The sequence below is a fragment of the Dreissena polymorpha genome, chromosome 7 (genome assembly GCF_020536995.1).
Source record: "Dreissena polymorpha isolate Duluth1 chromosome 7, UMN_Dpol_1.0, whole genome shotgun sequence".
NCBI lineage: Eukaryota > Metazoa > Mollusca > Bivalvia > Myida > Dreissenidae > Dreissena > Dreissena polymorpha.
Genome location: NC_068361.1, coordinates 62,949,826 through 62,975,663, shown reverse-complemented (window position 1 = coordinate 62,975,663; position 25,838 = coordinate 62,949,826). Strand labels below are relative to the sequence as shown.

At 35.0% G+C, this 25,838-nt stretch overlaps 1 protein-coding gene across 1 annotated transcript in view; it reads left to right on the top strand.

The window, feature by feature from the left end:
- LOC127839769 (receptor-type tyrosine-protein phosphatase T-like) overlaps positions 1-25,838 on the top strand; it is a 53,383-nt gene that overhangs the window by 15,251 nt on the left and 12,294 nt on the right. The window contains exon 2 of the mRNA XM_052368155.1: positions 19,236-19,611. Coding sequence (XP_052224115.1) covers positions 19,236-19,611 — 376 coding nt within the window. The remainder of the gene's footprint in view (positions 1-19,235; positions 19,612-25,838) is intronic.

Sequence of the window (25,838 nt, the reverse complement as noted above, 5' to 3'; positions counted from 1 at the left end):
TTATAAATAGGTATACAAAAAAGTTCGTTTTTGGTTACTTATTTATAGTAGTGATAATCACACATGAAACTCGTCGAACACATTTAGACATCAAACAAATACAATGGCATAGTACTTCGCCTGAACGAATTTATATTATGAAGCCCTTCTATTTACACGTTTCTTGCCTTTTATAAATAGTAAATATAACCCTAAAATAATATACTTAATTTACATACTAATTCAAGGTCGTTATTATTACCCGATGTTTGGGGTATAATCTTAACGAGATCTGCATATTTAAATAGGAAAATTGTTAGCAAGCAACTGGGGCATTGAATACCAACTATATTTATTAAGCTGTTCATTGTGCCTTCAAATGTCATTGCTGTTCTGATATGTATAATGTTAACACATTATCAAAAATAACTAACGAAAGCTGCAACTACATATTTCTGAGCTATATGTACAAATAATCTTTAAACTCATTTTAAATTCAACGGTCAAGAGCTCAATGTGTCATTCATTCACTTGGTAATACACCATGCCAGTTAGTGACTTTTCACGGCCAAGAGAGACCATCCTTATTTTAAATTAATCCTTAAATACGCTCAGTATATTTTCTTTGTTAAAATTGCCACAATCATTTGAAACAAGGAAGTTTTATTTGTAAGTATATGTAACACAATACCCTATAAGATATATTTTACCGCGCGATCCCAGCTCAGTGAATGGCCAATAATTACATTTAGGAAATTAACTTTTCATAACTTGTCACTAAGTTGTTACAACAATGACCTACCATTCCCGAACGAACTTTCAAACGTTGCGCCACTTTACTGTTGTGTTCAATATCTCATCGTATAATTTTTTTTTATCTCGACTAACATACCCTGAAAATCAATACATGGCACTCAATCGACAAATAACGTTTAAGATACAATATGCAGTTTATCTAAAGAATGGTAGTGCAATGAATATCACACATTGCTTTCAAGTATAGAAAACAATGGTGATATTTAATAAGAAACTTATAATACCGTAGTTGTATTGTACTCTCTTGTCACAAGGTCAAAACAATACACTTTAATTAAGACATATTTTTCTTTACCTAGTTTAGTAGAATTGGGATTAGTTGTTTCCTTATGTTTTACATTAATGTGATTCGAATTTTCATTCGAATCAATTGTTCATTTTTATTTCACGGATGATCCACAATGTCAGTCACAGATCCATTATTACGCACCCGCCCAATACTGGCTCTCCTGAATCACAAGCTCAAACAGTTTAAACAACACATGATTTGTTGCAATGATCTACATATTACTTAGACGTGACAAAACCCCATTTAAATCAAGTCACTCCTTACCACCGTGTGTACGATACATAGGTGAATAGATACACCCATTCACAATAATGCAATGTTCAATGTGATCGAATTTATTTGTCAAAAACACAATTCAATTGTATTAAACGAGGAAGATTTTAACATTGTAGACAAAATTTCAAGTTCGTGATTTAAGTGAATGTCGTGTTTCAGCTATTGACGGTGAAGTAAAGAAATACTAAGGATAAGAACCATCTCCAGATTTGATATTTATTCCCGGAACAACGGGCTTGTGCGGATAAGGTAACATTTTAATTTTAAGTTAATTATCTCTCGTCTATCAAATAAACATAGTTTGTTTGTATAGTCTCATAATGGTACATATAACGCTGCGAATCCATAAACGACATTAATAATGGTTTGTGTTATATAAAAGGCTAAGCTATTTAAACGCTGTTTATTTTAGTTAAGCCTTTTTATTTAAATGAAATATCATGTGATTACTCAATAAATCTTAAATAATATATGTTAAAGCCTCTTAAACACAATTGGTGAAGTAGCCAAGTGAGAGTGTATCTGGTTTGCATCTTAAATACATGTACATGCTATTTGTAAATAGTGAATGCGTCATAAAACGTCAACGCCGTTGTGTACGTTAACGACTTTAAAATTTTACATATATACACACAATTCTTACGTTAATGTTTAGGTATAATGGTTACATTATTTTGGTGTTATATAAATTAAAACGAACATATAATATGCATGTGAACACATATCCGTGATTAGTATGGAGGTGTATGAGAAGCAATCATGGTTTGGTGCTATTTATTTTACTCACTGCATGATAGCCCTTGTACAATCAATATAAGTACATACGCGTTTTATAAGTTGTACAGATCAATGAATGTGTAAAATCAAAGTATATAAATATATACAGTATTTGTAATTTTATCTCAATATAATTTTACACATATAAACAACAGAACATTAACCCTTTTATTTAAAGCATTTATGATATGTATGATTAGACTATTTATAAACTGATAAATACTGCCTTTTATAAAATAATACTGGAATGTTTCTGATATCGAAGTTTTTAAATCGATTTTAAGACCTTAACAAAAACAGCTTATTTAACCATAGGACAATCAACGCAATTTTATTCTGAATCTTTGTTTTTTTAATCGGTACACCAACCAAAGTGACATATATTCCGTTATCTTTAATGCTTAATCATTTATGTAATAAACATATATTTGCACATCATGAGACACTAAGCTGATGTATGCGGATTTTGAATATCATAAGATCACTTTGAAACGTTCATTATGTAGAAAACATGTAAAAATAGTCTACATTCTTGTAGGACATGGTTTATCTCGACAAAGTGTGTGTTAGTGCATAAACGCTTGACGTATCAATATAAAGGATTTCCGCAGTGAAACCGACATGGTTGTTTCCTTTGTATGATCCGGTACATCGAGTTAAACATCCGTATAGTTCACAAGGTACTTTGCCATATACAAAATAGCACAAAAAGATAAAACGTATATAATATATACGTATTGCATACAAAAGGCAACATTGTTCAATATCGTTTTGCGCGGATCAGATTGGGTATTTTACTGGTTAAAAATCATAAACAATCCCGGATGTGGACCTGAAGCATACCAATTTATATTTTTTTCTTAAATTGGAAAATGCGTATCATGCTAAAACGAGTTAGGCCATGTATTTGTTATACATTACAATATCAGTGTCTTGACAATATGAGCTGATATAAAGCAAAAGTACTGGTATTTGCATATTAAAAAAGTATATTTTATTCCTTGTATAGTTATATCTATGAATACACTTTAGATGTCCAAGATGTCAGAATATAGACCAGTACGATATTTAAAGTAACTAATACTTGTTTGGCGCAGTAAAAGTTGTTTATATATGTAATTAAAAGGGGGAGGAGTGTAGTGAAATAAGGTCACTTCCAACAGCCTTGCTCTTGGGCTAGCTCTTTAGCGACGCGGTTAAAGTGTCTGACTACCACTCTGGAGGTCGTGGGTTCAATCCCCGATTTGAGCTCAGTATTTCCACGTTTATGTCGACGAGGTAAAAAAGAACTGTGAATGCGGGAACGGGTCTGAGCTGTTTAGTGGTTTCTGGGAATATGAATATATAAAAATATTTAAAGTCCAGTATAAAGTGAAGGAACTGACGAAATATGTGTAAGCTTTAATTTGAAATCAAATTTGTTTAGTATTTTCTAAGGTAAACTTTTGACCGTTTGTAGCTGACTGTTCAACACAGATAAAATATTGACCCTTTACGAAGGCTGTGAAGCGATCGACATCAAGTGTCACTTATGTTTTAACAGTCTATTCAATCAGTTTTGCCAAGCATAAGTAAGCTTTTAAATTATCTATTAAATCTCCAGTACAGTGATATTATTTAGTCTGCTGTCACCGTCAATCAGATTAATAGTTTTGAATTAAAGTTAATATACTCGATATAAATGTGGCTCTTGTTACTATCTCAACCTTAAAGGGGCATTTTCACGTTTTGGTTAATTGAAAAAATAAAAAAAAATTGTTTCAGATTCGCAAATTTTCGTTGCAGTTATGGTATTTGTGAGGAAACAGTAATACTGAACATTTACCATGCTCTAAAATATCCAGTATATGAATCTTTTGACGATTTAAAAACCTGAAAATTATAGAGCGTCGCAACGCGAAGCGATTGAATAATTTGGAGAGTTCTGTTTTTGTCGTGATGTTTTTGATACTACGGCGATTGCTTATAGAGAGTATAAATTTCATCACTGTTTGTATGAGCACGGACGGCCGAGTGGTCTAAGCGATAGACGTTTACTCCAGGGGTCAGCGATTTGAGCCCAGTTGAGGGTTATTTTTGTTCTTTCTTTAATTTTATTCTTGTTTTTTTTTAACTGGACCTTTTTAGATCCAATGTTTACATTTATCAATATAAAGCATTTATTGACAACACATGCCAAAATCGGTGAAAAGTTCCCGTTAAGTTTACATACAGAGTTAACAATAACACGTCATAGAGCACTTTTCAAACTATTTTTACACAAATTGTTTTTGCATATCAAAGTCAACTATGAGAACTGTGATATTTAATTCAATGAACGATGGATAAACTCTCAAGTATAATTGTTTATACATGATATACGGTACATAGTTAGTACAATATATGCTCATTTAAGTGATTATACACAATGCCACAGACCTGGTGTTACACACATGCAATCACAGGCTAAAAACAGCTCAAACGTCACATAATTTGTTGCAATTATCTTATTTGTTTTAACTGTGGACATACACAAGCCATTTAAATCAAGTCACACGATGCCACCGTGTATATGCAAATAGGCGAATAGATACACTGGCTCACAAAATGACAATGTTGAAATATGATCGCCTTATTTTGTGAAACGCATAATAAACTCTTTACAATGAGGAAGTTTGAAACATTTTAGAAGGCATTCGTGATTTTAATGGGTGCCACGGTTCAGTTATCAACGTTGAAAAAAGACTAAGGATGAGACACATCTCTAGATTGTATAATTATTCGTTAAAAACGGATTTTTGCGACTAAGATTACATTTAAGTTTATGATTCCTGATGCATATATGCTCTACTGTCAAATAAGCATTGTTTATTTGCATACTCATATTAAGGTACGCTGTGCGTAAATAAACGGCAGTAATATTTTTTGTTATATAGAAAAATCAAGGCTAACGCTGTGTTTTCAGTTAAACCACTTTAATAAAATAAAATATCACGTGGTTGCCCAATGGATCTTTTATCAAACTTGTACAAGTATTGTTAAAATAAAAGGTGAATTAGCCAAGGGATTCCTTAACAATTAAAATGCGACGTTATTAGCGCAGTGGCTAGTACACTAGGCGACCCGGGTTCAATAATCGTTCACGGAAGCATGTGGGTTTGGTTGTTGGTCACCATAACGGACAGGCGAGATTTCCTCCAGGTACTCCGGCTCCCCCCCTCCCCCTCAAAATACAAGATCACTTCAAAATTGAACATTTTTCAGTGACAGTTAAATAGATTGAAATTGCACCTTAAATTCAAAATGGGTCCCAAACCTTCATAAGTCTAAAAAGCAAATTAATAAGAAGTGATAGGGAACACTCTGGGTCCACAAATAATGCAGCCAAAAGCGCGGAAGGACATTATCAACTTTGAAATACACACAATCGCCCTAAAAATACAAGTCTAACACGAAGCTAATATAAACGCTAGACGTAGTTTCGTTGTTCAACTTACCATGAACATTTCAAACGAGGTAATTATATTTATTTTAAACATATGAATATCTTTCAACACGTCCGTTATATAATACCCAAGATAAGACAAATACCCAACCAAGAACACACCCTTGAGTATAACAAACGCCGAGACCCTTGAAAAATTAACTTTAGTGTTCGTGTAATTGGATACTTATTTCAAATTAGGAAGTTTAAAATGTTCAAGAAATGGTGCGGTTCAGCGTGCGCGAAATTTAGTGAATGAAAACACCGCAGTCATTCACGCTTAGGTAATATCTAGACAAACTGTTGCGGCCCTTGAATATTTATTTAAATCTACCCAACATTTAACGTGGATAATACTATAGAAATTATAATATTTTTTTTACTGATGAATTACTATTTTGATTTGACACATGGACAACAATCTTTTGGTATCCTTCGAGCTTCGGAGTTTTAAAACACGATCACGGGCATTGTCTTAAATGTTTCGGTATATATTATTCGTACGATGTTTTTGTTAAAGATAATTGTCATATTCACGTTGAGATGCGTAGTTACTTTTTATTATTTTTTTTTTAAATAAAACAATTCACTTTCAAAGTGCAAAGAAACTAATGAGCAAATTTTATAAAAACAGTTGATAAATAATATTAAGCCCTATCTAACTTATGTTTCTTCTTTGCGTATTTAAACGTGTATTATTTGCTTATTTTAAAATTCAAACAAAATACCGTCATAATATAAATATAGCCTGGAACGAGCGTGTTGATACAAGGTCATCTCGGGTGATGTCTAACCACAGTATTCGGATTGCGTTGTCTCAATATTGACGAGTTTCAAGTCTACGGGCTTCCTAACGTATTTATTTTAATGCCATTGCTCACGATTATTCATCATTTTTTTGGAATAAGAAACGACAGTTATGCCAATGCAATATTCATATGCGAATAAGTTGGTGTTGACGAAATATTCAAATACAGAAAAGTAATTTAAACTTACGTCGTACTCTGTTTTAAATAAACAACATACTGGAAAATGGTGCACGCAATAAGTACATTCTTTTCCATGCACACATAAACTATGCACACATAAACTTTTAAGAGCGTTTTGTTTATACTGGTTTCAAAATATTATATGATGTTATATTATAATTGCTTCAAATGAGTGGTTAACAACACACCACGTCGGAACAGTGACCTCCCAGTAAGCTATTAAACGATATACAGACCTCAAATTTCGGCATCGGTCTGTCGTGTTTAGTTGACTGGTCGATCACAATTATGCGAGAGAGGCCACATTAATATACATGTATACAATTTCTTCGTGACCGCACAGTAATAAATTTCGATATTTGCGAGGAAACAGCAAAACTAAACATTTACCAGGCTCTAATATATCCATTACATGCCAATATCAACATCAATTTAACATTCACTGTTGCAAAATGACCTTCTCTTGTTTAAAAAATTCATGTCCTCACTTTTCGAAATAGACGCTGGTAGGCGGACATAATCTCTTCACGTGAAAACATAGTATATCGCTTTTGACACAATTAAGAAGATGCGTTTAATTTTTTGTTAGAATATAAACTGTTCATTGATTTAAGAAATCAATACATAAGCATCTATTGCTATGTCAGAACAATGGTAACGACATTTATTGATTTTTTTATTGTAATTATTTGAAAATAAATTAAAAATCAGCAATGTTTGTTAACAAAGGGTTCGAATTGAGAAATAGGTATTATGATTTTTATGTACAATCCGTGTAAAACCTCTCACGGTTCACATGCGATTACATCACACGAGTCTCATTTGATAAAATATCACGGATCTCAAATGATTACATCTCATGGGTCTCACGTGATTACATTTTACTGGTCTCACGAGATTACATCTCACGGGTCTCAAGTGATTACATCTCATGGGTCTCACGTGATTACATTTCACTGGTCTCACGAGATTACATCTCGCGAGTTTCAAGTGATCACATCTTAAGGGTCTTACGTGATAACATTTCATATGATTACATCTGAGTCTCATGTGTCTCAAGTTACTACATCTCACGGGTCTCACGTGTTAAATATCTCACGGGTCTATTGTGATCATATCTCACGGGTTTTACGTTATTTTATCCCACGGGTCTCAAGTGATTACATCTCATGACTATCACATTATTACATATCACTGGTCTCATTTGATTGCGTCTCACGGGTTTCATGTGATAACATCTTACAGGTCTAACGTGATAACATCTCACGAGTCTCACGTGAAGACATCTCACGGGTCAGGTAAATACATCTCACGGGTTTCGCGTAATTACATCTCACAGGTCTCACGTGATCACATCTCAAGGGTCCCATGTGATTACCTCTCACGGGTCTCACGTGATTACATCTCACGGTCTCACGTTATAACATCTCACGGTCTCACGTGATTACATCTCACGGGCCTCACGTAATAACATCTCACGGGTCTCATGTGATCATATCTAACGCGTCTCATGTGATTACATCTCACGGGTCTCATGTGATCACATCTCACGGGTCCCATGTGATTACCTCTCAAGGGTCTCACGTGATTAAATCACAGGGGTCTCACGTGATTACATCTCACGGGTCTCATGTGATTACATCTCACGGGCCTAACATAATAACATCTCACGGGTCTCATGTGATCATATCTCACGGGTGTCATGTGATTACATCTCACGGATCTCACGTAATAACATCTCACGGGTCTCACGTGATTACATCTCACGGATCTCACGAAATAACATCTGACGGATCTCACGTGATTACATCTAACGGGTCTCACGTGATTACATCTCACGGATCTCACGAAATAACATCTGAAGGATCTCACGTGATTACATATCACGGGTCTCACGTGATTACATCTCACGGATCTCACGTAATAACATCTCACGGGTCTCTATTGATTATTTCTCACGGATCTCACGTAATAACAGCTCACGGATCTCACGTTATAACATCTCAAGGATCTTATGTGATTACATCTCACGGGTCTCATGTGATTACGTCTCACGGGTCTCACGTGAACGTGATTACATCTCACGGGCCTCACGTGATTACATCTCACGGGTCTCACGTGATAACATCTCACGGACCTCACGTAATAACATCTCACGGGTCTCATGTGATCACATCTCACGGGTCACACGTGATTACATATCACGGGTCTCACGTGATAACATCTCTAGGGTCTCACGTGATTACGTCTCACGGGTCTCACGTGATTACATCTCACGGATCTCATGTGGTTACATCTCATGGGTCTCATATTATTACATCTCACGGGCCTCACGTAATAACATCTCACGGGTCTCACGTGATTTCATCTCACGGGTCTCACGTGATTACGTCTCACGGGTCTCACGTGATTACATCGCACGGATCTAATGTGATTACATCTCACGGGTCTCATATTATTACATCTCACGGGCCTCACGTAATAACATCTAACGGGTCTCATGTGATCACATCTCACGGGTCACGCGTGATTACATCTCAAGGATCTCATGCGATTACATCTCAAGGGTCTCACGTAATTACATCTGACGGGTCTCACGTGATTGCATCTCACGGGTCTTACATGATTACATCTCACGGGTCTCACGTGATTACGTCACATGGATCTCACGTGATTACATCTCACGGGTCTCACGTGATTACATCTCACTGATCTCACGTGATTACATCTCACGGGTCTCACGTGATTACGTCTCATGGATCTCATGCGATTTCATCTCAAGGGTCTCACGTGATTACATCTCACGGGTCTCACGTTATTACATCTCACGGGTCTCATGTGATTACATCTCACGGGTCTCACGTAATAACATCTCACGGGTCTCACGTGATTGCATCTCACGGGTCTCACGTGATTACATCTCACGGGTCTCACGTGATTACGTCTCACGGATCTCACGTGATTACATCTCACGGGTCTACCGTAATTACATCTCACTGATCTCACGTGATTACATCTCACGGGTCTCACGTTATTACGTCTCATGGATCTCATGCGATTACATCTCAAGGGTCTCACGTGATTACATCTCACGGTTCTCACGTTATTACATCTCACGGGTCTCATGTGATTACATCTCAAAGTTATATATAAACAGTAAAAAAATAATCCGCGATAACTATAACTAAAACATTCAGATGCGGATGCCTGTATTTTACGTGCATGTGTTTAAAAACAACCAAAATACAAAACACAAAATAATTTTAACGCCCATTTGTCGATCATTTTAAGCAACCGCGTCATTTTACATCGCAGTAAAGTAATGTACCGGTAGTAGCGATTTACATCCATACCTTAAGTTAATATATATAATGGATATGGTGTCCGCATAGCGACCGGAGGTTACGAGTTTGATCTCCACTGTGTGAGCGTTCTTTAGATTTCATTCATAGACACCAAGCACTGGTTCTAGTCCCAGGAAACGGACTCGAGTGCGTTTCAATACAATAATGTACACTAATATTATGTATTTCATTTGAAAGAAAACATCTTTCAAATAAAGACCCTTAAAATATTGCAAAAAGGAAAGGTGAATTAAACGGCGTAGCTATTCACACTATGATATCATTAAGTAACGTTTTGTCTCCTGAATGTCTATTTAAATCAAGCCAACTTGTGTAACATCTCGTTTAAATCAAGCCAACACATCATGCGGATAAAAATATGATGTTATATTTTGAGATTCGAATTTTAAGTACAGAGACCAAGGTTATTGTGTTAGATTATACGGTACATGTATTTCATGGAATGTTTTATTATAGAAAAGTGATATCATCTCTAAAAGGTGCGTATTTACTTCTTATTATCATCATTAAGAAACAAAAACTTAAAGAAAATAACTCATTTTTAAATTTCAAACTTATTAACGTCCACGGTCCGTTAGTATGCTCCTCTTCGAAGAAGAGGCGAAGGGCGGGTATTGTTTTGCTGCATGTCGGTCTGTCTGTCTGTCTGTCTGTCTGTCTGTCTGTCTGTCTGTCTGTCTGTTTGTCGGTAGACCAGCTCGTTTCAAACTCGTCAATGGATTTGCTTGATACTCCACATTTGAATTGGCCTCGGGCAGTAGATGGCCCCTATTGAAATTGGGGTCACTAGGGCAAAGGTCAAGGTCACTGTCACAATAAGTGTGAAAATCGTTTCCGATCAATGACCCACCACCGAATAGACCGATTGGCTTGATTCTTCACATGTGCATTAACAAACAAACGTAGATGACTCCTATTTAAATTGTGGTCACTTGATCAAAGGTCAAGGTGACTGTCATAATAAGTGTGAAAATCTTTTCCGATCAATAACTCATCAACGAATTGACCGATTGGCTTGATACTCAATATGTGCATAGGCATTTAACAATAGATGACCCCTACTGAAATTGGGGTCACTATGTCAAAGGTCAAGGTCACTTTCACAATAAGTATGAAAATCATTTTCGATCAATAACTCTTTCGCAAATTGACAGATTGGCTTGATACTTTTCATGTACATTGGACTTGGACAGTAGATGACCCCGATAAAAATTGTGGTCACTAGGTCAAAGGTCATGGTAACTGTTTAAAAATAATCGGGAAAATGGAGTTTCTGATAAAAAAACTCGTAAACGAAATGACCAATCGGCTTGGTACTTCACATTTGCATTGGCCTTTGACAATGGATGACCCATATTGAAATTTGGTTCACTTGGTAAAAGGTCACGGACATTGTCTCAATAAGCGTGAAACTTGTTTTGGATCAATAACAGTAAACGAATGTACCAATTGGCTTGATACATTGCATGCATTGACCTTGGACAGTAGATGACACCTATTGAAATAGGGGTCACTTGTTCTAAGCCCCGTTTGGGGTTATATGTCTTCGACCGTGGAGCTCTTGTTAATTTGTATTTCCAAATAATTTGCTTAAGGACCGACACACGTGTATAGGCCATTTACCAGCGGGTGTATGAAAGATAACTTTCGTGGTTCCTAAGCGCAGTTTTTCTGAATCGTTTCCGCAACATTGACGATTTATAAGTCTTTATTCAAACCATAAGTGTTAACAAATTAAAAAAGATTTTAGCGATAATTAATAAAATGTGGTAACTAGATACGAAAGTTTCGTAAATGCAATATGAGAAGAGAAACAATGATATATGGTTGATGTTGACCGAACATTTTGAGGATAAGAAATGTGAAATTAATTCTTTCGAATACACTGTCGGAAAAAAGTTATGCACATATCAACGTACTCTTAGACCTCTTTTACATGAATACATAACTTGTAAAGTGTGTTGTGTTTATACCTGTGGTTTCTGTTATTGTATATGAAAACAGCGTTAATTGCGTTATATATATATATATATATATATATATATATATATATATATATATATATATATATATATAAATAAATAGCTTCAATCACCTCGATGCTTTACAATGATCTACGAGTCGCCACTTTAACGCTATTAGTACGAAACTCAGACTGAGTGTGGCTTCAGGTACGGCGTGTTTTGGCGACTGGTTGGTCACCATAATGCTCGAGAGGTCTAAGTGCTATATACCTTTTCATAATAAGTTACTTGTTTGCTACTTAAGTAGTGTTCGCATAAACGTAAATGCCCTGCTCATATTTTACGGCTTAAGTCACAAACCCGTTATTACCCGTCTGCTAAATGGTTCGTCTGCATCACATGTTAACCAAACTAAAAAGGGCGCATAAATAAACTCGTTATTCACGTATTAATTGTGTACCGAATACATTACCTATAACTGTCAATGAAAAAGCACAGTAACAGCAAGTTAAAAAAAAACACGTGTTCTGACGTCAAAGAAGACAAACGGATACACCCGTCTGCAATATGATCTGTTTCAGCTGACATGCCCAATAAAGTTTCTTCAATAAGGAAGTTTAAAAGAAAACACCTTTGTGAGATTCAGACTTTGCGAGTTCATTGAATGTGACGAATACGTTAAAATTGAATTGCCGATAAGTATCAACACAAGTTTAAATATTTTTATATTTTGACCAAGGGATTTAAACGGTTGAGGTAATCTTTTCTTTAATGTAGTTTTATGCCAAGTACTATACATTAACCATGGGTCATTTTTAATCATCTTTATAGTTTCATCTTTATATTTTATAGCTAACGATATATAATGCGTTAAGATTAAATAAACGTCTAACAATATTACTTTAAAATGTCTACTTTGTGATACGACTAACGATTAGTTCACTGTTGTTAAAGCAATAAATAAAACGAGGCATTCAAATATCTAATATAACAAATAAGGGCGTTTGTAACGCTAAACACAATGCCAGTTTGGTTAATAATTCAGTAACTCATTTATAAGTCGTATACGCAACCAGTTCCGAAATGATCTATATATATATATATGTTTGGAAGTAAACAGCGTTTATAAATAGGTATACACAATATTTTCCAGTTCGTTTTTGGTAACTTATTTAAAGAAGTGCTAATCACACATGTAACTCATCGAACAAATTTAGCCATCACACGAATAGAATGGCATAGTACTTCGCCTGAACGAATTTCGATTATGAAACCCTTCTATTTACACGTTTCTTGCCTTTTATAAATAGTAAATATAACCCTAAAATTAATTTCAAGGTCTTTATTATTACCCGATGTTTGGGGTGTAATCTTAACGAGATCTGCATATTTAAATTAAAATTTGTTAGTTAGCAACTAGAGCACCGAATACCAACTATATTTATTAAGCTGTTCATTGTGCCTTCAAATTTCATTGCTGTTCTGATATGTATAATGTTAACAAATTATCTGCAATAACTAACGAAAGCTGCAACTACATATTTCTAAGTTATATGTACAAATGATCTTTAAATTCATTTTAGATTCAACGGTCAAGAGCTAAAGGTGTCATTCATTCACTTGGTAATACACCCTGCCAGTTAGTGACTTTTCACGGCCAAGAGAGACCATCCTTATTTACAAATAATCCATAAATACGCTCACTATATTTTCTTTGTTAAAATTGCCACAATCATCTGAAATAAGTAAGTTTTATTTGTAAGAATATATAACATAATACCCTATAAGATATATTTTACCGCGTGATCCCAGCTCAGTGAATGACCAATAATTACATTTTGGAAATTAACTTTTCATAACTTGTCACTAAGTTGTTTCAACAATGTCTTACCATTCCCCAACGGACTTTGAAACGTTGCGCCACTTTATTGCGGTGTTCAATATCTAACGTATAAAACATCAATTTTATCTCGACTAACATACCCTTAAAATCAACAAATTAATGGCACTCAATTGACAAATAACGTTTAAGATAAAATGTGCAAACTTATCTTAAGAATGGTAGAGCAATGAATATCACTCATTGCTTTCAAGTAAAGAAGACAATTGTGATATTTAATAGGACACTTATAATACCGTAGTTGTATTGTACTCTTTTGTCACAGGTTCAAAACAATACACTTTAATTAAGACATATTCTTCTTTACCTAGTTTAGTAGAATTGGTATTAGTTGTTTCTGTATGTCGTACATTAATGTGATTGGAATCTCATTTGAATCAATGGTTCAAGTTTGTTTCACGGATTATCCGCAATGTCACAGATCCATTATTACACCCCTGCAAATACTGGCTCGCCTGAATCACAAGCTCAAACAGATCAAACAACACAGTTTAGTTTATTAGTTTGTTACAGTCTCATCAGCAGATATACAATCACAACATAAAATAAAACATAAGCATCATAGTAAAATGCTGCCACTCGGAAGTATCGAGTTATACGAGACTAGAATATTGTATCAACATAAAAATCATCATACACTTACCATCTACGAACTGGTCAGTGTTGACACTCAAACACAGGGATAAAACATTAATTATCAAATTTAAAAGGTAAGAATTTGTTGCAATTGTCTACATATTACTTAAACGTGAAAACCCCCATTTAAATCAAGTAACTCCATACCACCGTGTGTACGATACTTTAGAGAATAGATACACCCATTCACAATAATGCAATGTTGCAATGTGATCTCATTTATTTGTCAAAAACACAATACAATTGTATTAAACGAGGAAGTTTTTAACATTGTAGACAAAATTTAAAGTTCGTGATTTAAGTGAATGTCGTGTTTCAGCTATTGACTGTGAAGAAAAGAAATACTAAGGATAAGAACCATCTCCAGATTTGATATTTATTCTCGGAACAACGGACTTGTGCAGATAAGGTAACATTTTGATTTTAAGTTAATTAAGTTAATCTCGTCTTTCAAATAAACATAGTTTGTTTGTATAGTCTCATAATGGTACATATAACGCTGAGTATACATAAACGGCATTAATAATAGTTTGTGTTATATAAAAAGTTAAGCTATTTAAAAGCTGTTTATTTCAGTTAAGCCATTTTAGTAGCCAAGTTAGAGTGTATCTGGTTTGCATCTTAAATGCACGTGCATGCAATTTGTAAATAGTGAATGCGTCATAAAACGTCAACGCCATTGTGTGCGTTAACGAGTTTTATTTTTTATACACATACTAACAAACAATTCTAACGTAAATGTTTAGGTATAATGGTTAAATTATATTCGTGTTATATAAATTAAAAAGAACATATTACATGCACGTGAACACATATCCGTGATCAGGATGGAGGTGTATGAGAAGCAATCATGTTTAGGTTTTTATATTTTATTCACTTTGAGAGTTCCAACAATCAATATAAGTACATACGCGTTTTATAAGATCAATGAATGTGCAAAAGCATATATATATATAAATATATACTGTATATTTGTAATTTTAGCTCAATATAATTTTACACATACAAACAACAGAACAGTAACCCTTGTATTTAAATGCACTTATGATAAGTATGATTAGACTTGTCTAAATACTGCCTTTTATAAAATAATACTGGAATGTTTCTGATATCAAAGTTTTCAATCCGATTTTAAGACCTTTACAAAAACAGCTAATTTAACCATAGGACAATCAACACAAATTTATTCTGAATCCTTGTTTTTTAATCGGTACACCAATCAATAATACAAAGTAACATTTATTCCGTAATCTTTCATGCTTAATCAGTTATGTAATAAACATATAATTGCACATCATGTATGCGGATTTTGAATATCATTAGAACACTTTGAAACGATCATTATGCAGAAAACATGTTAAAATAGTCTAAATTCTTGTAGGATATGGTTTACCTCGACGAAGTTGGTGTTGGTGCATAAACGTTAAACGTATCAATATAAAGGATTTCCGCAGTGAAATCGACATGGTTATTTCCTCTGTATTATCCGGTACATAAAGTTTTACATCCGTATAGTTTACAAGTTACTTTGCCATATACAAAATATCCCAAAAAGATCAAACGTTTATGTATGCATGTATAAACATATTTAAAGTCCAGTATAAAGTGAATGAATTGACGAAATTTGTGTAAGGTTTAATTTGAAATCAAATTTGCATTAGTGTTTTCAAAGGTAAACTTTTGACCTTTATAGCTGACTGTTCAGCACAGATAAAAAATGACCCTTAACGAAGGCTGTGAAGCTACCAAATCAAGTGTCTCTTTTTATTTAACATCCTATTCAACAAGTTTTGCCAAACATTTGTAAGCTTTCAACTTATCTATTTCATCTAAATGGCACTGATAGTATTTAAATTACTATAAATTACTCAACCGTGGATTTACGCAATGCCTTTTATTTCAACTCACACGATACTACCTTGTGTATGCTTAAAAGGCGAATAGATACAAACCTTTTACATTATGTTGAAATATGATGATATTTTTAAGTGAAACCCACAATAAAATCTATTAAATGAGGAAGTTTTAAACGTTGTTGTCGAAATTCGGAGTGCGTGATTTTCATTAATGTCGCGGTTCAGTTATTAACATTGAAATAAAACACTTTACTGGATAAGAGAAAATATTTATTCTTTGAACAACGGATTTGCGTGGCTAAAGTAACATTTAGTTTATGTTTTCTTATTCATGGCAGCTTTTCTATCGATTAAAAATAGTTTATGTGTACATTCTCATAACAACACATATCACACTGAGTACAAATAAACGGCAGTAATAGTATGTGTATTTCAGGTAAACTATTTTAGTAAAATTTTGTATCAGGTGGTTGCCAAAGTAACCTTAAATCACACATATACAATCATCGTTGATATAAAAGGTGTAGTAGAAAAGGAGTTCATTGAGACTTACAATGTTATATTTCTAGCAACAATATATAATGCCATTCAATTGAATAGTTAAGATACCAAATAATTGCATCTCCTATGATTCTTAAATCAATATGCATTCTTTTTGAAAATGTTGAATATATATCAAAAAACTAATCAAATCTGACCTGAATGTATGTATCATGTTGTTAAATATTGCTAAATTACTTTCTCGTATGTAGATGATAAACACACATACCACATGCATGTGTACATCTAACTCTTAAAAATACGCACGCTGAAACTGTGTTGTTCAATTACTATAAACATTTCAAACAAGGTAGTCATATTCATTTTAAACATACGATTATTGTTCAACAGATTGGTAATACAATACCCGAGCTAAGACATCCACCCACCCAAGAACCGCACCCTTGTGTATAATAAACGTCGGTACTCATTTACAGTTTAGCTTTTGTGTTCTTGTTATTGAATACTTATTTCAAACGAGGAAGTTTAACACGTAGCCGAAATGGCGTGGTCCAGCACGCGCGAGTTAAGTGAATTAACACGCCGCAATTATTCACGCTAAGTTTACATTTATAGATACTGTTGCGTCTGAAGAAAAGTATTTAAATCTACCCGACATGTCGTAAGTAAAAAAAGCTATGTCATATTATTGTGCTTGTGGAGTATGAAGTGTCAAACGTTGCAAATTCAATATTCCATAATTATATGGTATATATGTATATTATTGCATAAACTCTATCTATTATGCCCTCTGGCGGGGTGCAGAAACTTGGCAAAAAGAGGGCTTGAACGGGATAAATCGTGTATTAACAATGCGATTCACGTGCCGTTCAAGCCCTGTTATGTGTTTTTCATATCCATAATCTGGTCCACGCGCAGTTACTTCCCTTCTCCAGCCTTCGACGACTTTCCAAGCATAAATGGGGAACTGAATAAGCACCAGTTTCCTCATGCATGCAGGGATAATGACTATATCAATCCAATTTTCAAGTTATACCATCTGCACTCTCTTGACAACAGCTTTATTTTATTGGCAACGTCAATGAAGTTAAGGTTATTTACTCAACACTTTCAAAAGACTTTGCTGTAAATGTAAGTGTTTATGTACCTTCAACGAAAACTGCCTATCCGAAGGTAAAGCCTCGTCATTTCGGATGATGACCGAGTGAGGCATATGTAAAACACAACCTTGAACTGTATTGAAATAATCGAATTATTTTGTCGATGTCGAATGAACAAAACATATTGTTTTCAATGTTATTTAAGATTATTTTGGTATGTGTGATTTGTTTATGCAATATGTAAATGTTCTATATTTCCATGTTTGTGTGGTATAGCTGCACATTTATATTGTATAGAGTCATAAATGTTGTAAAATCATATATATGTATGGCATAAACTATGTGTTGTATAATTTCATAATTATGTCTGAAATTTTCATATATGTTCAAAAAAAAATTTAAATATACAACACGTAGCGCAGTTAAATGTCGCAGCGCCGTTTTATGTCGCAGGCTACGAGATTTGACGCAACGCTGACTATAAATGTCGCAAGGAACGATACATGTCGCAAATCCTACTGACGATATATGTTGCAACTTTAGCGATAAATGTCGCAAAAATTTAAACAACCGATATATGTCGCAACATATACGATAAATGTCGCATACCTTTGTAAGTCTTGTTTAAAATGAAAAGTTGAAGTAAAATAACTAAAACTTTAAGGTAAGATCTAGATTACCCGACGAGGTTCTTTGGGCCGACCTCCACCAGAATTGTAAGTTTTTAGTTTCGTCCGAAAAAGTCAGTATGGACAGTATTTCCGTAATGGTCAGTTGTGGTCAATATTGATTTCCGTTTGCTGAATGGAATGCTTTTATCAAGATTGGCCAAAGGTTGTAAGATGTTTTTGCGAATACATTCTAAGAACAAATGCATACTTTCGTGTTAATTTTCAAAGTGAGAAAATAAATTGGTAACACATATTGTGTATTCAGCTATTATGTTTTATTCATATCCATTGCATTAATTTCGCCATTGCCGTCTATACCAAAGTTCTTCTGCCGTGTACCAGCCGCATAAAGTAGCTAAACGCAGAAATAGCCATGCATTTACCCACGAGGAATGCCTTATAAGGCGAATCGCCTGGACCAGTCAACTGCCAGAGCTAGATATTGCGAAATTTCCGAACACTGATGTGCGATACGGTAACGAACCGACTAGGGCATAGATACAACCGCGGAGGCGGTGTCTTACCTATTAAATCTCTAAACATCCTATTTACCTTTCTTGACAAAGGGTTTAGTTTTAGACCAATATAAACACTTACAGACCAAATATAAGACGGCAAGTTCACATGACGGTTTTGGTGAACGTTTTTTTAAGGTTCCTTTTAAACTATACCGTTTCTTGCAACCTCGTAATGTCACTGATATTGAGCGACCCCAGGTAGCCAGCGTCCAGGTCATCACCACCAGCGTTCAGGTCATCACCGCTAGCGCACAGTTCATATCTACCTGCGCTCAGGTCACTACCGCCAGCGTTCAGGTCATCACCGCTAGCGCTCAGGTCGTCACCGTCAACGTTCAGGTCATCATCGTCAGCGTTCAGGTCATCACATCCAACGTTCATGTAATCAACGCCAGAGCACAGGTCACCACCGTCAGCGTTCAGGTCATCATCGCCAGCGCCCAGGTCATCACCGTTAGCGTTAAGGTCATCGCCGCCAGTGTTCAGGTCATCACCGTCAGCGTTAAGGCATGTAATATCTCGATTCCAAAACGCAAAACCATTTGCGATAAAAAGCTTTAACGCGAATGTTACCTTTCATACGCTATATTTGTGCTAAAAAATTCTTCTACAAAAATATAACTGCCCCTAATCTGTGTTAAGAAATTGACAATTTTTCTTGGTTTGTCCGGTATTCGACTTTGTACTAAACTTCATTGAAATATGCTTTTGGCGTATTCAAAATACTTTAATTATTAAAGTTTATCAAAGCTAAATAGTGTGACAAAAATGCTCCGACGCGCTTTATAAGTCTAGTTGTTTGTAGCCTGTTTACATTAAACAACTACCACACTTCTACAGTAGCATTATGATTAAGCACATACTTAGAGCTTTAATATCTTTACAATTGCGTAGTCAAATGGCAAATAATGTTAACCAATCGGTAAAAGCTAAATATAAGCCGACTATCTTTTGTAATTCTTTTTCCTTGATTTCCCTAACTTGACATTTGCTTGTATACATATTAGGATACTCCATTGATTCGGAATCTTAGTTGCGCTATTCATTACGTTTATTGAGCGGAACTCTTGTCAATTCGTCAGTCGCATTCCGGGGTCAGGTGATATAAGCGTAAGATTATATAAAAGCGGTATCGATTGATTCTACCATAGTTACCTGTTCTAGTTAAAGCAGAACTGATAGTTATATCTCGACAAAGTAATTGAAAACACAACCTCGAATATTGAACATCTCTTGCTCATCCATCGACTTGATGTGCTGTTCCACCGTTGAGTAAGATCACAATTAAACTAACGAGTTGAATCGTGTCTGTCGTATGAATTACCACTGAGTTAAACAAAAGAAAACGATCAAGTTGAAAAATACAGTTCAACAGCTGTGTTGGACTATTGTCAAACCAAATATCTCTTCCAGCTTGGACAGATTGGTCTGTGCGAAATTATTTCAATATAAAATATAAAAACGTTACAAAAAGGTTCAAGAAAATACTGTAAGACAACAATTTTGTTAGCGGGTGATATTACGAATTTTTCTCCTTACAATATAATGGGATTATAATCATTCTTATACATAATTAAAGAGCACAATGGCCGTTTATTTACAAAAAGTTAAACATTTATAAACTGCCTGGCACAAAACATTACAAAAACCAAAATAAACACACAACATTTATCATGAACGTTTAAAACGGTTCAACAGTAACAACTCTGTGACAAACAAGCATGTGCTTTCCTTATTTCATTCAATATTAAAAATAAGCGATTGCATCCAGTTTGTTATCGACGTTAATCTGGTTTACCTTTCTGCATTTACACACGTTTAACTGTGCAATTTAAATGTCTATTGTAATCACAAGCGATGTATGATGTCTAATAAATAAAATAAAAATATACTTTTCTTATTTGATGCGTAATTTCAGTTTTGGTAATCGTTATCCAGTGAGAACAGCAAAACCTTTTAGCCGCATATCGCATGACATGGTTAGTGTAAGGTACGAGAACACGGAATTTAAATGGAAATCGTTACACTTATTTTGAAGATGGCGTTTTCGATTATAAGTAACAATATGAAACAATCAAAATTTCCAATTGAAATTTTAAATTCTCTATAGAACCAATAGCATATGGATTGAATACATAAGATAAATATACAACACCAAAAAATGACATTTGACTGGATACTTATGCCATGATAACACAGTTCTTTTAAATATAGAAGTTAATTATTTTTATTCTTGTTTTCTCTATTAGTGTTTAAATATCGATATTTATTGATTCGTTCCATCACAGCGTATGTAATAGGTATATATATATACACATGTCATATCTCCCTACTATCTATACTTATCATATGTAGACGTTTAAAAGCACATACTTTTTCAATGTGTGTAAAAGTACCCCATCTAAAATGTGTAATATTGTCGATATCAGCATATTTAAATAAACGCATTGTTCTTAAAATTACATTTCTGTCCCGGTACCTTTTATGTTAACGAATGATATGTATAAAAGAAAACAAGAAAAACTGCAATTTCGCGCGTCTGAGTAGTTTGTACAATTATATCTTAAAACAACCAACATCTTAATGTCAATCGCTAAACATGTTTTTTTAATGTCAGGATAATAAAATATATACTAGCTGTGACTGTTTACGGCTTAAAATGACCAGATTATTTAAAGCCCCAGTACAATATTGATGCCGGATCAAAACGGGTCATATTCGGCGCGATCCGGCATTTGAGCCGTGTAGCCGCCGTGTGGTTCCGAGTCCGTCCTTGTATGTTTTTAAACGTCCGGAAATGTCATTGGGGTTCCGGAAGGCCAACGCGAAAGTTTGGTAAGGGTCCGGATCGGTCCACAGTTCTGCATAAGCAAGTTTAGCCTATCAGCCATGTCTTTTGATGCCGATCCTCTCTTCTTGTCTAAAACTCATGACGCTTTCGCATCTGGTCTGTAATATAACTCCGAACTCCAAACGAAGCTATGCTGAGTTTTAATTCCAAACGTCTTTCATCTTTGTATTGTTTTGTATGTATTCGTACTCCCCGTGAACAACATATGATTCACCATATGGCAATCGGCTATTTCGACTTTCTGTTCGACTAAAAGGACGAGGGACGACTTCTTTCTTGTAAGCGACAGTTTCTGCGATGATGCTTGATGATGTTATTTTAAATCGTATGGCGATCTTGATCAACGCGAGCTTGTTTCTTCTTGTTTCTGAGGTTACACATGTGTGTGTGTGTGTGTGTGTGTGTGTGTGTGTGTGTGTTTGTGTGTGTGTGTGTGTGTGTGTGTGTGTGTGTGTGTGTGTGTGTGTGTGTGTATTTTGGAGTTTATTTAGTCATTCCGCGCTTAAGGCAGCATTATGTTAGGACCTGTAGTGTTTCACAACACTCGAACCTAATTTACTTTCTTGACTCACGTAAGTTTTGACGAACTTTGAATCAAAGTTGCAATTTCTAACTAGTTGTGTTTTACTGAACGATCTCAATTTTGGTGTGTTCATGTGCTGTTGTGGGGAAGCCGATGTACCCAGAGTAAACCCCACCTGTCCGCTATGGTGAACACCATGCAAACTCACAAGCTGCCATGAATGTGTTTTGAACCCGTGTCGCGTAGGCGAGATGCCCGTGTCCAAACTAGTGAGTTAACCGGACAGAAAACATGATTGTATCACCAAAAATCAACCTGCTTGTATACAAGTTATTGTCGATCCTTGTAAAATGTGTTTGATCCATGCGTCTGATTTGTTTAGCCGCGTCGTGTTCGTGCTGGTCCGGGATGGTCCATGTAGATGACGGGTTGTTCCGTGTTTATTAGTGGCTATTCGTGTATCTCCCGAGTTGAACCTGAACAGTCCGTGTTCGAGCCGTGTTGCCATGTGGGTTGTCTGTGATGCTGCGGGTTGGATACGTGGATGCGGTGTTGTCGCCGGTTGATTGTCTTCGGAAGACCGCAAACGCTCAAAATGAAAACTGATGATAAATAATATATATATATACTTTGTAAATGTAGAGTTGTCGACTTTATATTAAACTTCTAAGACAAAACAGACACAATAATTTGTATTCACAATACGGCGGACGTCAAGGTAATCATAATCTTTTCAGATTTCTATAGTGCTTAAATTTTGACATATCCTTTGACCTTTGACAGTTTGCGTAGGAAGGCGTGCTAAAAAGTATTCCGCTTGTTACATGACTTCATAAGCATTTACACATTCATTCTTAATATTTGAAAAATACGTTTTTTTGTTCTGTTTGTGTTGCTTTCTGTGAATCTTCGTACCAAAATGTTGGTTTTGATAAATCTGATTAATTTGTACAATAAAATGAAACTTAATTATTTAGTCCTAGGAATATGGCATTCCTCTACAGATCGACTGATATTAAGCTTCATGTTTTACATGAAACAAAAATTATATACTGCAGAGTTTTATAAGCCAGATATCAATGAAGTGGTATGATCAAACAGAGTTGCAGTTTAGACCACGTCAAATGACTTATATAAGTGGTTAACAAGAATAAGTGATTCTGTAAACACTTGTATATTTGTAGATTGTATACTGAGTACTGTATAAATTAAACACAGTCTTTTCGTTTGTAGTAAAACTTTTTTAACAAGTCATCAATATTATTTTTATTATATTGACGGTTCTGCGGAAACGCAATTTCGAAAATTACTTTTTATTCCCTTGTTAAGATGAACCTGCAGACTTAAGAGCATTTTTTAAACGTGCAATCAGGACTCATTAGTTGTCATGAAAACACTCGAGGAGACGAACCCAACTTTTACCAAATACGCGTGTTAACAAATTGCGTTCAGTTATTATGCGTCTTGTTTTGAATTTGTAACCTCTTTATCCGTAGTCAAAGATTAATAACGTGAGTATTCGCGTAGGGAAAAAAATACGTGGTATAGATTTATAATATTGGAACATGTATTTTTTGGACTAAAGGTAAGACGACGTCCTAATGGTTAAATGTGAAGTATTACTTTTGAACTTGTACCTTTCATACTCAATACCTTACTTATATTGAATTGTCACATAAACCGCCTTTGCACAACTAGTTTTAATTTCATTAATTTTGTCGTGTTTACATCTGACATATTGTCGTGAACTGCCCATTCACTCGTTTTTGTCGAAATGAAAAGAAAACATTTTGACGGAAATAGTAATTGACTGAGAGTTTGCTTTAATATAGGTAATGTTTAATTTGGTTTTTGCTCCACAGCGTCCTCTTTTATAATGTTTGTTTTATTGATTCGAGTCAGGATATATGCCGTTCTCGGATTTGTGCACATAAAATGTGTTTCAAAGTCAAAGTTAAAAGCTTGTATTTCATTTTTACTCATACTTTCTAAAAGCTTGATTTCATTTGAATATTTCATCAAATGTAACGTAAACATAATTACGTTAATGTGTATTGCACATGCTCTTTGCATATCCCACAATGGTAAAAGTAATAATTTGTATCAATACTTGAACATTATAAGGAAGGGAATACGTGTTACTATTAAGTCGGTTCCGAAATGGAACTTGAAGTACATTACTAAACATCATTATGATAAAGCCTTCAAACGGTCTATGCCATGCATTTAGATTTAAACTGGTTTTAGGCTAGCCTCAATCAACACTTCAATTTACGTGCAAGTTATTAATACCCTGTGATCGTATAAGTAAGAGGTGAGCACATGTTTCTTATGTGACGTTAGCTATAACATATATCCAAATACACACATAGAGCTATTTTCTGGAGCAATTATAATATATAAAGAAACACTAGAATAAACTCACGCATTTCCTCTTGTTTCAGATAAAGATGAAAGTTTGGCTTACTTGCCTGATTGTCAGTACAATATGCGTTCTTCACAATGGTAATACATTTAATTATACTGCAGTATGTTTGATTGTATTTATCTCACATACGATATGCGAAGCAAAAGGTAAAAATACTCGTGCTTTTTTAGTAAAAGCGTATTATTTATTTTTCAGTAAACTCCCAATGTGCTCCTGATGAATGGTGGAACAATACCGCATGCACAAAATGTAAGTTAGAAGGTTGCACATGTAATAATGGAGAGAACTGTTTACAATGCACAGAAGGGTATTACAAGGACGTTTTGTGCCGTCCCTGTGTTAACAAAAACTGTTCAACATGCTCAAGCACACAATGCATAACATGCAAGAACGGATACACGGGGAGTAACTGTCAAGAAACTACACAATGCCCATCTAATAATTGCATATGCACAAATCAAGATGTATGCAGTGGGTGCAAAGCCGGTTATTTTAATACGTCTGTCAGTTGCATAGGTCAATGCATTCCAGAATGTGACACCTGCTTAGACGATAATTCGTGTGAGACATGCAAGCAGGGAAAGTATGGAGCATCGTGTGAAATGGCATGCTCGAATGGATGCTCCGCTAACACATGTAATAAAAAAGATGGGACATGCGCCTGTTTGTCACATTTTAATGGAACGAAATGCGACCAGTGTGTCTCAGGACGATTTGGTACGTCGTGTGAGTTGCTTTGCGCCAAAGGATGTGTTATTGGATCATGTAATAGAATAGATGGTACGTGCAACTGTAAAACAAATTTCACTGGCTCTAAATGCGACCAATGTGCATATGGCAGGTATGGCGAATCATGTGAAATGACATGTTCTGCTGGATGTGATGGTGGATTGTGTAATCGAACGGATGGAACTTGCAGCAGTTGTAAGAAAAATT